Source organism: Squalius cephalus (assembly GCF_949319135.1).
Source record: "Squalius cephalus genome assembly, chromosome: 11".
NCBI classification, from domain to species: Eukaryota; Metazoa; Chordata; class Actinopteri; order Cypriniformes; family Leuciscidae; genus Squalius; species Squalius cephalus.
This window is the reverse complement of record NC_137132.1, coordinates 10,681,857-10,693,936: the sequence shown is the minus strand read 5'-3', so window position 1 is coordinate 10,693,936 and position 12,080 is coordinate 10,681,857. Positions and strand designations below refer to the sequence as shown.

Here is a 12,080-nt window from a genome sequence, read left to right as displayed (position 1 = left end):
TGAAACTGGGATACTTGTCACACAATGGCTGTGCATCTGACATAATTGTCAATCAAGGAAATAGACTGCTTTGGGAATTACACATCGCAATCTATACCTATCATCACAATATAATTAGGGCGTTTTCACACCTGAAAGTCAAGCTCCGAACCAAAGTTGATGTTTTGATACATTCGGTTAGTTTTGGTTTCACATTGCAATTATGCGAGCGCACTAAATGAACTTTACATGACGTACTTGCGTCCTGTCGTCATCATCAGGGATGGGCAACTTCGGTCCTGGAGGGCCACTGTCCTGCAGAGTTTAGCTCCAACCCTGAAAAAAATCACCTTCCTGTAACTTTCTAGTAATCCTGAGGGACCTTGATTAGCTTGTTCAGGTGTGTTTGATTAGGGTTGAAGCTAAACTCTGTAGGACAGTGGCCCTCCAGGACCGAAGTTGCCCATCCCTGATCTATATGGGCTGCATCTTGACATTGATTGGTTTGTAAACGGACGTGCGTCTGACGTCAGCGTGTTGTCAATTCGGCGGGTAACTTTGACAAGAATGAATGAATGAACAGACGCATATCGTTGCCACTATACTTTTATTATGGCATTACTCCCTGCAGCACCAACTATTTCTTTTCGTCAGACCAAATTTCGTCTGTTTCACACCAGTAATTTTGATTCGGCCCAAACTGAAAAGTCCGAAAATCCGGACCAAACAAGGTAGGTGTGAAAGGGCCCTAGTCTCATCACTAGCAGAAAGGGAAATATCATACATATGATCGCTTTGAAAAGTCAGAGACACATCCAGCTACCAAGCTCAGTTCTGTGGTGTTGTGCTGCAACCAAAAAAACTATGTTTTTGGTCACTGAAGGTTTAGGAAGGGGCCGGTACTACCACACAGACTCATTTAAGTCCTCTTGTGACTTCCTGTGGGTGGGAACAGGTCAAGGGCACATACACACTCTCTCTCTCCACATTAGTATCCCTTTGAGACTCACTCCAACAAATAGAGCAACAGACCTTTTCTGGGACGAGTCTTTTTAAGAGTATATGAACCCATTTGAACTCTTTTATTACGTGCTTTTATACCACTTCTCTGGGCGAACCTTTGGCCTTCAGTTAAATGCAAAAAAAAGGTTCTATTGACAATGTAATATTATATTGACATTAAGGGAGTTGACAGAGGTGAAGATGCAATTGTTTTGTTTGTTTTCCTGCTGCATGGACAAAATGTGAGCTGCCATTATTATAGGGGTTAATATCATTTTGTGTTGGCTACAGTGAAAAACAAAGAAGAATAGAGGATAAAATCCAAAAGTGAATCATAGAGACTGTTAGGGTTGGGCAATAAACAATATCTTATTGAGTGAGATGACATTTACATCGATGATTGTCGAACCCTAAGAAGGATTGTGTCCAAACAACACAGAATAAGTAAACCACAGCAAACCTCAGCATTTATCCTGAAGACCACGTTTCCACAAAACGGACCACAGAAGCCAACAAATGTGAGGCAGTGAGAAAGATGGTGTTATGATCATAAAAGCTGGACAGTTGGAGCGCCAAGATGAACTTCATCATCTTCCCTGGTCAGCTTAATTTCTGCAGTGTATTAATCTTCTGTAGTTTCTCTACTGTAGGCAGTTTTGGAGAGAAGCGTGTGAAGCAGATTCCCTCCTTCAACATCTCTGGAGCAACTAGATGTTCTAATCGACGACTTTCAAATGTTGTATCAATCTATTCTATTTTAATAAGGTTGGGAAGCTGTATTAAAGGCAATTTTTGGCAAAACACCTTAAAGGATTAGTTCACCCCAAAATGAAAATTTCCTAATAATTTACTCACCCCAATGCCATCCAAGATATCCATGTCTTTCTTTCCTCAGTGGGAGAGAAATTATGTTTTTTGAGGAAAACATTTCTGGATTTTTCTTCTAACAATGGACTTCATTGGTTACCATCGTTTTTAAGTCCAAATCAATGCAGTTTCAAAAGTCTTTGAAGTGTTTAAACGGGCTGTACGCGATCACAGCTGAAGAGGTTGTTATCTAGCAAAACGATAGGTCATTTAAAAAAATTTTTTATAATTTATATTATAATTTCAACGTGATGATGTAGCTCCCTGTCCGTTTGTTGATCAGCTCAATACGAACTATTGAAGGTAAAGAGTCTATAATTGTTTTTTTTTTTTTTTTAAATGACCTATCGTTTCGCTAGATAACAACCTCTTCTTCAGCTGTGATTGCGTACAGCCCGTTTAAACACTTCAAAGACTTTTGAAACTGCATTGATTTGGACTTAAAAAACGATGGTAACCAATGAAGTCCATTGTTAGAAGAAAAATCCAGAAATGTTTTCCTCAAAAAACATAATTTCTCTCCCACTGAGGAAAGAAAGACATGAATATCTTGGATGGCATTGGGGTGAGTAAATTATTAGGAAATTTTAATTTTGGGGTGAACTAATCCTTTAATAAAGAAATATGGCCTTTTTCCCCAGGTGTTCACATTATTTTGTATGCACATTTGACGTTGTTGCAGCACCTCTCTTCCCAGTCTGTCAGTAATGCTGTTTAATTCTGGTCTCTATGAAGCCCCTACATCCTTCCAATGTGCTCTGATTGGTTGACTAGACCAGTGTGTTGTGATTGGCCAACTACTTCGAAGACGTTTCATAAATGTCATACCCCTTACCATAACTATGAGTTTCAAAAAACTATAACTCAACTCAACCAGGCCTCATCCTCTTTATTTTGTGTATATGCCTTGGGTGGGAATTATTTAAATGAAGAACATTGTGACAGTTCGTTCCTGGAAGAAAACTCAAGACTACAATGGAGGCGTTTCGGGGAGTTCAGAAACAGTGCGCACTGATATAGAGAATAACTCCTTTTGGAGTGACTTTGTGCTTTGTAACTCTGCAGACCTTTTTCATGCCCAAACAGCAACATTACACTAAAGAAATGTAAAAAAGCATATTATAAAACGGATAGTTCCAGTCCCGTTCAGCCTGTCGGGGTTGTTATTCGCTATAACAACCGCCTCGCTATACATTATCCCGCTTATTACATGGCTTGGCTGAATTCCAATGTAGAATGGGGTCAGTTATGTAAGGAATAATTGACGACAGGCCGTTGAATTATTAGAAAAATAATGCACACCCGAGGTGGTAATGCGGTCACGACGCGAAGCGGAGTGGCCGTTCACCTCGGGTGTGCATTATTTTTCTAATAATTCAACGGCCTGAAGTCAATTATTCCGCTTATACTACAGTTACCACACCTCGAAACATTGTTCAGATTATGTATTTCAAGACGTTTGTAAAGTTTTTGTCATTAAAACGCTCTTGTATGTAGGTCTAATTTCTTACGCATCTAAACCAATGCCTCCGTTGCTAATTCCAAAACATCATTTTAGAGTTAGTAACGGAGGTTTGAGCCACTGATAGCAGAATAATGCTGGGACACACGCCTAGCTGACACATTCTCTGACTGTTTTCATCGACTGCAGCAGATTTTAAACACCGACTTTGAACACAGACTGAACGCACTGAACACGCGTTTGGTCATGATCAGTCATAAGTATCAAATTACATTCATAACCGGCCTTAAAGTGTGTCCCCGGCTTTATGCAGTTATTAATGCAGTTATTATAGAGAGATGTTGCAATAATGAGACAGAAAAGCATGTGCGTCAATATTATTATTTATTTATTAATTCAATTCGTTATAATTAATTTGTTCATTCTTTTTTCTATTATTGACAGATGACAGTAGACTAGCCAAATAAATGAAACACAAAGCCCCTTTAACAAGTAGACCTATCAATAATTATTTATTTGTTATATATAAAAATCCGTGCTGCAGGACTATCCATTTATTTAGCCTATTTTCAGTTTAATTTTCTATTGATTATAGATAGCCTAGGACTATATACTTTATTTATTAAAATTAAACTGCATGTTTCCATTGATTGTGAAGCTAGACATTGAAAATTCCAGATCAAGCGCATGGGGCTGCATGTTATTTCTTGTTATGAATTGTATCCTATTTTCCGTTATTACCGTTAACTACGCGAAGTGATATGGAACTGTAATGCGGTCAAGACCCGCCTGGAACTACTTTAGCTGTGCGTTTCCCTGAAAATAATGCACACCTTAGAACGTTCTTCAACCAATCAGATTCAAGCATTCAACAGCCCTGTAGTATAATTCTTGATAACAGACCGCTGCGAAGTATAACACACCGTTGCCATGAAAAACAGAGCGTTGCTATGGATGCGGAACGGACTATTTTCTTTAGCGGAAGCAATATAATCGTTTTTAAATCAATAAACTCCTTTTTAAATCAATAATTTGTGTCAAATTATTTATTTATTTTGTAGGTAGCCATATAATAAGCGGGATAATGTATAGCGAGGCGGTTGTTATTGCGAATAACAACCCCGACAGGCTGAACGGGACCCCGACGCGAAGTAACTTACTTACTGCGCAACTGCCGTTTGTGATTCTTTGTTGCTGCATGTGTTGCTTAGCAACCTCTTTGGAACTACATTGCTTGGCGGAGGAATAAATGTGTTATAACGTTATATTTTTTGATGCTGGTGTTTATTTTATGAATAAAATAAATATTAAAATGAATATTCTCATGGAGTAACCGTTTTATAAAAGCAATAAGCCCTGCGAAGCCGTGTTTTACAGTGGATTTAGAACAGCTAAGGGGCGTTGTTAGGCGCGACACAGAGCTCCTCTTTAATATAATTTATTAGCTTTTATTTAATTTCAGCAAGTAATTTCTCATTTTTCTAGCATTTCTAATTTTCGTTTCGTTTAAAACTTTTATGTAATATTTATATTTTACAGTTTTAGTTAACAATGATAACCCTGGCTGCTACATAGGATGCCATTCCTGAACTATCCTGTCCTGCCTGTCACAAAAGAAACAAAATAGCACAGGTGTCCCACATAAAAACATCAGGGAACATGATGTCCCACGGCAGGGCAAACCAGCTACTGTCACACTACAACTGTCCCGTACCACACTTTTTATAGGCCAAGTCAAAAACAACGTGTGTGGGACATGGAAAACCAAGCAGTTGGTCCCTGAAGCCTGTGCACATTTCCATGGGCATGTCCAGAAGAGGCCTGGCAGAAGAACACACACAAGTCGTCCATGAGAGCCACAGGGCCTGTCCTATTATAGCACACACTGGCAACTCCTTATGTAATCTACTACAGGCACTGTTTGAATGGGGTCACTTAATCGCTAAGCTTTTTCTCAGGCCAAGATCTACTGCAAACTAGGCCAGGGGAGTCCGACTCCAAAAAAAAAGACAGTTTAAGCACATTTTATTGGAAGCAAATCCCTAATCCTAGGTTGAAATCGTTTTTTTGTTTGTTTTTTTTTCTCCTCTCTAATATGTTCTTGATGTGAGTGCAAGCTTTTCTAATAGATTTTATGTTTCCAGGTTCCATATAAAATAACTAGAGCCATACATCTTTCACGTATTGTAATGTAATACATGTAAGTAACAGCATTAAATTACAAAACTGCATTAAATTACAAAATTGCTTTGACATCTCCTGTGCTAGACACACAGATCGGCTCTCTTGGGACTGAAAAAAGCACTTGCTTTAATTCTCCAGCCGGACTGCATTACGTCATGTCTTGGACAGAAGCTACACAATTTACAAAAGAGGTAGCAGTCAATAGGTCATGTGACATTAATGTCAATTAATAGAACATTTATTTGGAATTTAAATTTCAAATAAATGTCAGCCAGAAGCTCCTGAACTGCCTTTATTCTATTAGCTTGCACTTAATGCCACGGATGAGAAAGATATAAGACGATAAAAGAAAACCATGTTAAGTGTATTGTATTGTACAGCATATATTTTATCGAGAATAAATCATGTGCATCAGTCTGCTATTTTATTCCAACCATTCCTTCTGCTCAGAGGCTTCCATAAATATTTAGTTAATACGTAGAGTTACGCTTCAACTAAGTTTAATGGTGCAATGCAAAAATATTTAGCCTAGTAGAGCATAAGTTGAAACTTAGTGCCAATATAAGTCGTAGCTGGTGCAACTGGCCCCAGTTATTTTAGTGAATCGAACTACTATTGCGATCAGTATTCCAATTTCTATAAAGCTTTTTCCACCATGGAATAAAAAAATAAAAAAGGTAATTGGGACTTTTTATCTTGCAATATTGTATTGGGGAATTTATATGGGGAAAACGTCAGAATTGCTAGTTATAAACTCAGGGTTGTGTGAGATAAAGTCAGAATTGTGAGATATAGGCTAAACTAGGAATGAGATACATTTAATAATGAGATGTAAACTCACAGTTGCAAAAAAAAAAATTCTGAATTGCTTGCTATAAACGTGAGATTGTGAGGAATTTACAATTATGAGATATAAACTCACAACAATTACGAGAAAAAGGGGTCAGAATTGTGAGATAAAAAGTAAAAATTACTCATTATTTTTAATAAAAAAATTATACATTTAAAAACACTTAGGTTTCCAGTAAGTCGAAGAGTTCAGTGAATTAACCAAACTTACTCACTGAACCGCAGTGTATTCCTTGTTCGACTATAAAATGATTATAAAATAGGCCAAGTAGCCAACAAATTATGTTACTGCTTTTTTTAGTAAATCCAACCAATTGCACGACCAGTCTAGTCCAATTCCGGCACGAATGACTCAGTTGAGCCTTTTTAACCGAATCAAAAGCATACAACAACACCAGTGTAATTCGTCCGAGTATCGGACGACTCTTTTGTGCCGGTTCTTTTTAAAGAATCAAAACACATACCAACGAGTTGGTTTCAGTTCTTGAAATCTTTTAACTCACTTTCCAAACCACAAGTTGGTCAAAACTGTTACTGTGTTAGGCTATAATCATCACCTTTGATTTAAATCAGCATAAATTGTTTGTTCATATGACAAAGTGTGCTAGATATGCACTAACGTTGATTTTTTTTTTGTGTGCTATTTTTTTTTTATTTTTTTTATGATATTACATTTACATTATATTAACGTACATAGTTTTATATTGAAAAAAATACGACCAATCTCATAATTGGACAACAGACTGTGGGAGCAATAAATACAATAAGAATACTTTTCCCCTCATTTCCCAACAAGTACTTCAACAGCACTACGGAACTAGAATCGTTTAGATGAATCGGAACCAGAATCGACTCCTTTCCTTAGGTGGGTATGGCTATTCAACAAAAGGACAACATTTCACAGTTAAATCCGCTACTGTTTCAATGAATAACATCAGAGGAATACTTAAATCCCAAAACTACGCCTGTTTAACAATAAGCAGGCGATCGTGACTTCTCCTGCGTCTTATCTGTAACGTGAAATGTGCTCTTCCTCAAGGAATATCCGTCTGCAAGAGACCAAAACAAGCGATTAAAGAAACGCTGTTTTTACCCTCAGCTCGTCTCGTTCGGCCTCCCAGCGATATTTCTCGGCTTGAAAGCGGCCCCATTCGAACTGGATGAAATGTAAGATCCCGGGCAACGAGAGGCCCGCTTCCCCGTCCTGCGGATCTCGCGGCTGGGAAGATCCAGCCATCGGCCCGGACACGGCGGCGGCTGCTGCGATGGGAGCCGGACCGAGCACAGCCTTCGGCCCGTTCGGATTGCGCCCCGCTCCGCTTCCTGCGGGGCTCTGGTTCGTTCCTCCAGCCACCCCGCCGGATCTTTCCGCCTCCATCAGAGCGTTCGAGCTGTCGCCGGAGCCAGGAGGTGGAAATACAGAAGAATATGCCACCCCGTTGTTTGAAGTCTCCACCGAAGCCCTCTCCCGTTTTCCTGCCCGATACAGATAGACGAGCGAGCACTCATACACACGGAAAAGTGCCAAATAGTGATCCACTCCAACCACTGAATGGCTGCAAACGCTCCTCCCCATGGGTCATTAAACAGGCATCCGCAAGGGGGCGTTTTGCGGCTCCAAAAGAAAATGAAAATATACAAAACTGCAGGATTTACGATGCTTGGAGACGAGAAATAGAGCCCCTACAACGTATAATCGTTTAAATCTATTGAGTAGAAAGATTTGTGGCTGACCAACAAGTAAAAATCACCTCAGTAATCCATAAATCTTTTGGGAGTCAAAAGTGCAGTCATCACAAAGACTGTGATTGGCTCATCCTGACAAGCGGTGAGAAAAGTAAAAGCAATCACGTGGTAATGTAGCGTCACTCCATATTTTTCATGTTACCTGTTCTAAAGATATTTCGTTTTTCTTCAACATATTTTGTTCTATATTTTCAATTACGAAACTGCATATTATAATTTGTCATTTTAATTTCTAAATTCGAATATATTTATTCTGTTTTTTTTTTTTTTTTTTTTTTTTTTTTTATAAAATCGTATGACAAAATGGTAGAGAAAAAACTACAATTGTAATTAAAAAAAATAATACAAGTCAAAAATACACTGTGAAAAGTTAAATATATTTTTAAACCTATATCACCGCTAAGCCCCGCCCATTTGAGAACTGAAATTCCACGTTATTGGTCATTCTACCCGCTCGTTCTGTTTCTACGGGATTGATCGGGGCGACCCAGTAGTGTGAGCTTCCTGCTACATTGTGATCTTCTCTCAGACTTCCTTTGCTCATTTCCTAATCAGCATGGGGAAGAATAGCAAGAATACCGTGCAGACAATCTGCTGATGAGGAAAATGTTGAATCAAACCGTAAAATGTTAGTTCTCACAATCGTGATTTATAGTTTTGCATGCCAACGGGAATATGTGTATGCTTTTAAGATCAGCGGCTGCATAGATCTACATGTATCGATGATTGTAGGCTTGTTTAGGTTTAATTTCGCATGCAAGTTCTATATTTGTATGGACCTGTCTCAAGTGATCAAATAAGAGTTTCTCAAATACATGAATGTAGGTTATCTTAGAGCGCATCTCTAATTGGGACAGCAGATTTGAACATCTCTGTATATTTCTAGGTCATCTTTGTAATGATGGCTAATAGGCTTTTTGTTATACAAACTTGATCTGGATGTCTCAAACAATAACTTTGTACTTTGTCTTTGAAATGCTCAAAGTGAAATTGTTTATTAAAATGTTCTCTTTTTTTGTCTCCTCTTATAGCATATATTTAATGAACTGTGGAGAACTAAAGGCAATGGAATCGAATATGGAATCTGTCCATCAGTCTTTTTTTCCTGGATGGGATCTGCTGACACAAAGGAATCAGCCGAAACTGATCTGGTCATTGAAGATGCTTCATCAAATATTTACCTCAAACACTTTCCACTTTGCTTGCTTTTTGACCAAACCAGAATGTTAATGTTCAGGATTTCAGGAATTTGGATGAGTTATGTTGGTCAAGATTGTCAGTCCTCTCTCTACCTGAGATTTCACTTACTGTATGTATCATAAAAGCATATAACAATAAGAGCCATAATGCGTATCAGTTTTTGCCAGGCTCTGTTAACTGGAGCAATCATTTTGAACTTGCTCATCCTATATTATGTCTCACGGGCCCAGCAGCAGATGATGGAGAAACGTCGGGAACAAGGTAAGGGCTTAAAGAAAGCCTCTCTTCCTGTGCCAGGACTGGGAGCTATGGGTAATCTGGTTGGTGGAAGTATAGTTGGAGGCGTCAAACTGGGAGGCCTTGAGAGCAACATGCGTGGCCCTCGCGTCACGATCCTTGTTCGTGAATTTGAAGACTTTGAGAACTATGTTGGTGATGTTGCTCGCTCTTTTTTGCGCCAGAGACCAGAGTTGCCCTTCCTCGCTGTAGCCGAAAGTCCACCGTACCCTCCCTTGGCTCTTCCCGAGGGAGCCCGGCTCCTGGTGTTGTCGCCGAGCCCTGACCAGCCTCCACAAACTCACCGTCCCGAGTTCAACGTGCAGACGGAATTTGCTTTATTAGTTCCAGATGGTGTGGAGCTGGACCACGGCCGACAAATTGAGCGTCTCATTCGGGAGCTGGAAGGGGAAGGTGGCGGGCCGGTCCGACTGGTTGCTGCGCCGGTGCTGACCCGCTCGGCAGTGCAATGCCTGCACCTTCGGGTGAATCTGCGGGAATGGACCGCCACCTACAACCCTGCGGCCTCAGGGAGCAGCGGTAGCGTCTGCACAGCCCTGCAGGGAGACGCCGTGGTTCTTATCCGTACCGAGGACCTCTTCAATCTCTCAGTTCCTTTAGGTCGCCCCCTGATGTCTTCCTTGTTTGTCCAAACATCTCTGCGGGGATGGAAGGTCAAGCTCCTGGAGGGACCTTCGTTCTCCGCTAGTCATCGGCCGCTGTTTACCTCTGCGCACAACCAGTGGAAGGCGGATAGTCGCCTGAAAGATGCAACCAATCACCTCTTGCGGAGCTTTGGCCTGAAGCGGGTAATCTTGCCTGATGGACGAGATCAGTGGTTTGGCTGCAGTAAAGAGACGCCGCGATGTTTCGGCACAGTGCGTGACGACACACCGGAATACCTTTACGTCGAGCGCTGGACTCCACCCTGCTGCTTGCGTGCCCTCCGAGAGACTACTAAATATGTTGTCAACATCTTGGAAAGCTCCGGTGTGCGTTACTGGCTGGAAGGGGGTTCTTTGTTGGGAGCTGCCCGACACAAGGACATAATCCCGTGGGACTATGACGTGGACTTGGGCATCTACATGGAGGACGTTCCGAATTGCGACTACCTAAAGAACCTGGACTCCGGCTCATTGGTGGATGCTAACGGCTATGTGTGGGAACGAGCGGTCGAGGGTGACTTCTACCGTGTGCAGTATAGTGAAGCAAACCATTTGCATGTAGACTTGTGGCCCTTCTACCCCCGTAATGGAGTTATGACCCGGGACACTTGGACTGAGCACAAACAAGACGTGGAGTTCCCAGAACATTTCCTGCAACCCCTGGTGCCAATGCCATTTGCTGGCATCACCGCTTATGGTCCAAACAACCACCGTGCCTTCTTGGAACTCAAGTTTGGGGAAGGGGTTATTGAGAACCCCCAGTACCCGAACCCTGCAAAGAAAAGGCTGGACAGGAGTCGCACGTTAGGATCATAGCAAGCAGTAACTTGATGCGACACAATTGCGCAAGACTGCATTTCTGACATTTGAAAATCTTTTTAGAGTATTACTACCAGACTAAATGTCTCGGTCTGTGTCTGAACACTTGAATGTTAGTGTGTCTTGCCAATTTTATTTATTATATGTGTGTGTTTTGTGATCTGGTGAGTCATGAATCTCTAAATAGTCTAAATATATTGTATGTAACGATGGTAATAAAAGTTCTGAAAGTTTTAGTATGTCATATTTACACTGCTGAATCCCAGGAAATGTCAAAATGGCGTAAAGGTCATAGCTTCTTTTTTTTTTTTTTTTTATAATACATGATATTAATATATCAATTTCTATAGTAATTAAACATAACAAAAGTTAGTATTTTTTTAAACTGATTGTGAGAGAAACACAAGTTTTAAAAAGCCTGCATCATGAAAACCATTTAATAACCCAGGCAGCTCATTTAAACCTTGAAATAACTCCACTGCTTTTCAGATTTATGATCATTATTTTACCACTATGAACTTTGTAGAGTGTAGGATGTTTTCATTGACATACGGAGACGTGTAAATCTGAAAAGCAGCTACTGTTTCATGCACCTATTCACTTTATTAATAATACTTGTACCAGGTCATTTAGACTGATACTGGTCTTGTTTTTCATGCCATATGAATTGTTACATAAACAATATGTTGCATGATAAAAAAAAAAAAAAAATCACTTTAGATGTTTACATTTTTGTTTTGACTCAGACTGTTTTACCAACATTTTTTGATGAATTGAACATGTTTTGAACCGTTTTCTATTATTTCGTTTTTTGATGGCTTCGTTTGGTTTTGGCACAGTGTTTCACAAATGTGCTTCTTAATGTTCCGTATAATACATTACGTACATAATGACCGTGAAATATTTAAATGATTAAGTAATAACAAACAAACAATAACATAACTTTACCACTTGCTGAGTCTTAACATGTAAATGCATTTCAAATGTCTGGAAATAAATCACATGGAATTACTTTTGAGTTTTTTTATTTG

At 39.9% G+C, this 12,080-nt stretch overlaps 2 protein-coding genes across 3 annotated transcripts in view; one reads left to right on the top strand and one right to left on the bottom strand.

The window, feature by feature from the left end:
• The window catches only part of strn4 (striatin, calmodulin binding protein 4), a 25,433-nt gene extending 17,499 nt beyond the window's left edge, over window positions 1–7,934 (bottom strand). The window contains exon 1 of the mRNA XM_079885393.1: window positions 7,437–7,934. Coding sequence (XP_079741519.1) covers window positions 7,437–7,919 — 483 coding nt within the window. The 5' untranslated portion in view covers window positions 7,920–7,934. The remainder of the gene's footprint in view (window positions 1–7,436) is intronic.
• Window positions 7,207–12,061, top strand: fkrp (fukutin related protein). Of its 2 annotated transcripts, none has more exons than XM_079885395.1 (2): window positions 7,207–8,171; window positions 9,121–12,061. In XM_079885395.1, exon 2 carries the CDS (start codon window positions 9,436–9,438, stop codon window positions 11,044–11,046), a length of 1,611 nt encoding a protein of 536 aa, XP_079741521.1. In that variant the 5' UTR covers window positions 7,207–8,171; window positions 9,121–9,435; the 3' UTR covers window positions 11,047–12,061. The 2 variants fall into 2 exon arrangements, with proteins under 2 accessions (XP_079741521.1, XP_079741520.1); XM_079885394.1 differs by lacking the exon at window positions 7,207–8,171 and adding an exon at window positions 8,567–8,717 and having other exon boundaries at window positions 9,121–12,055.
• Window positions 12,062–12,080: the final 19 nt, after the last annotated feature.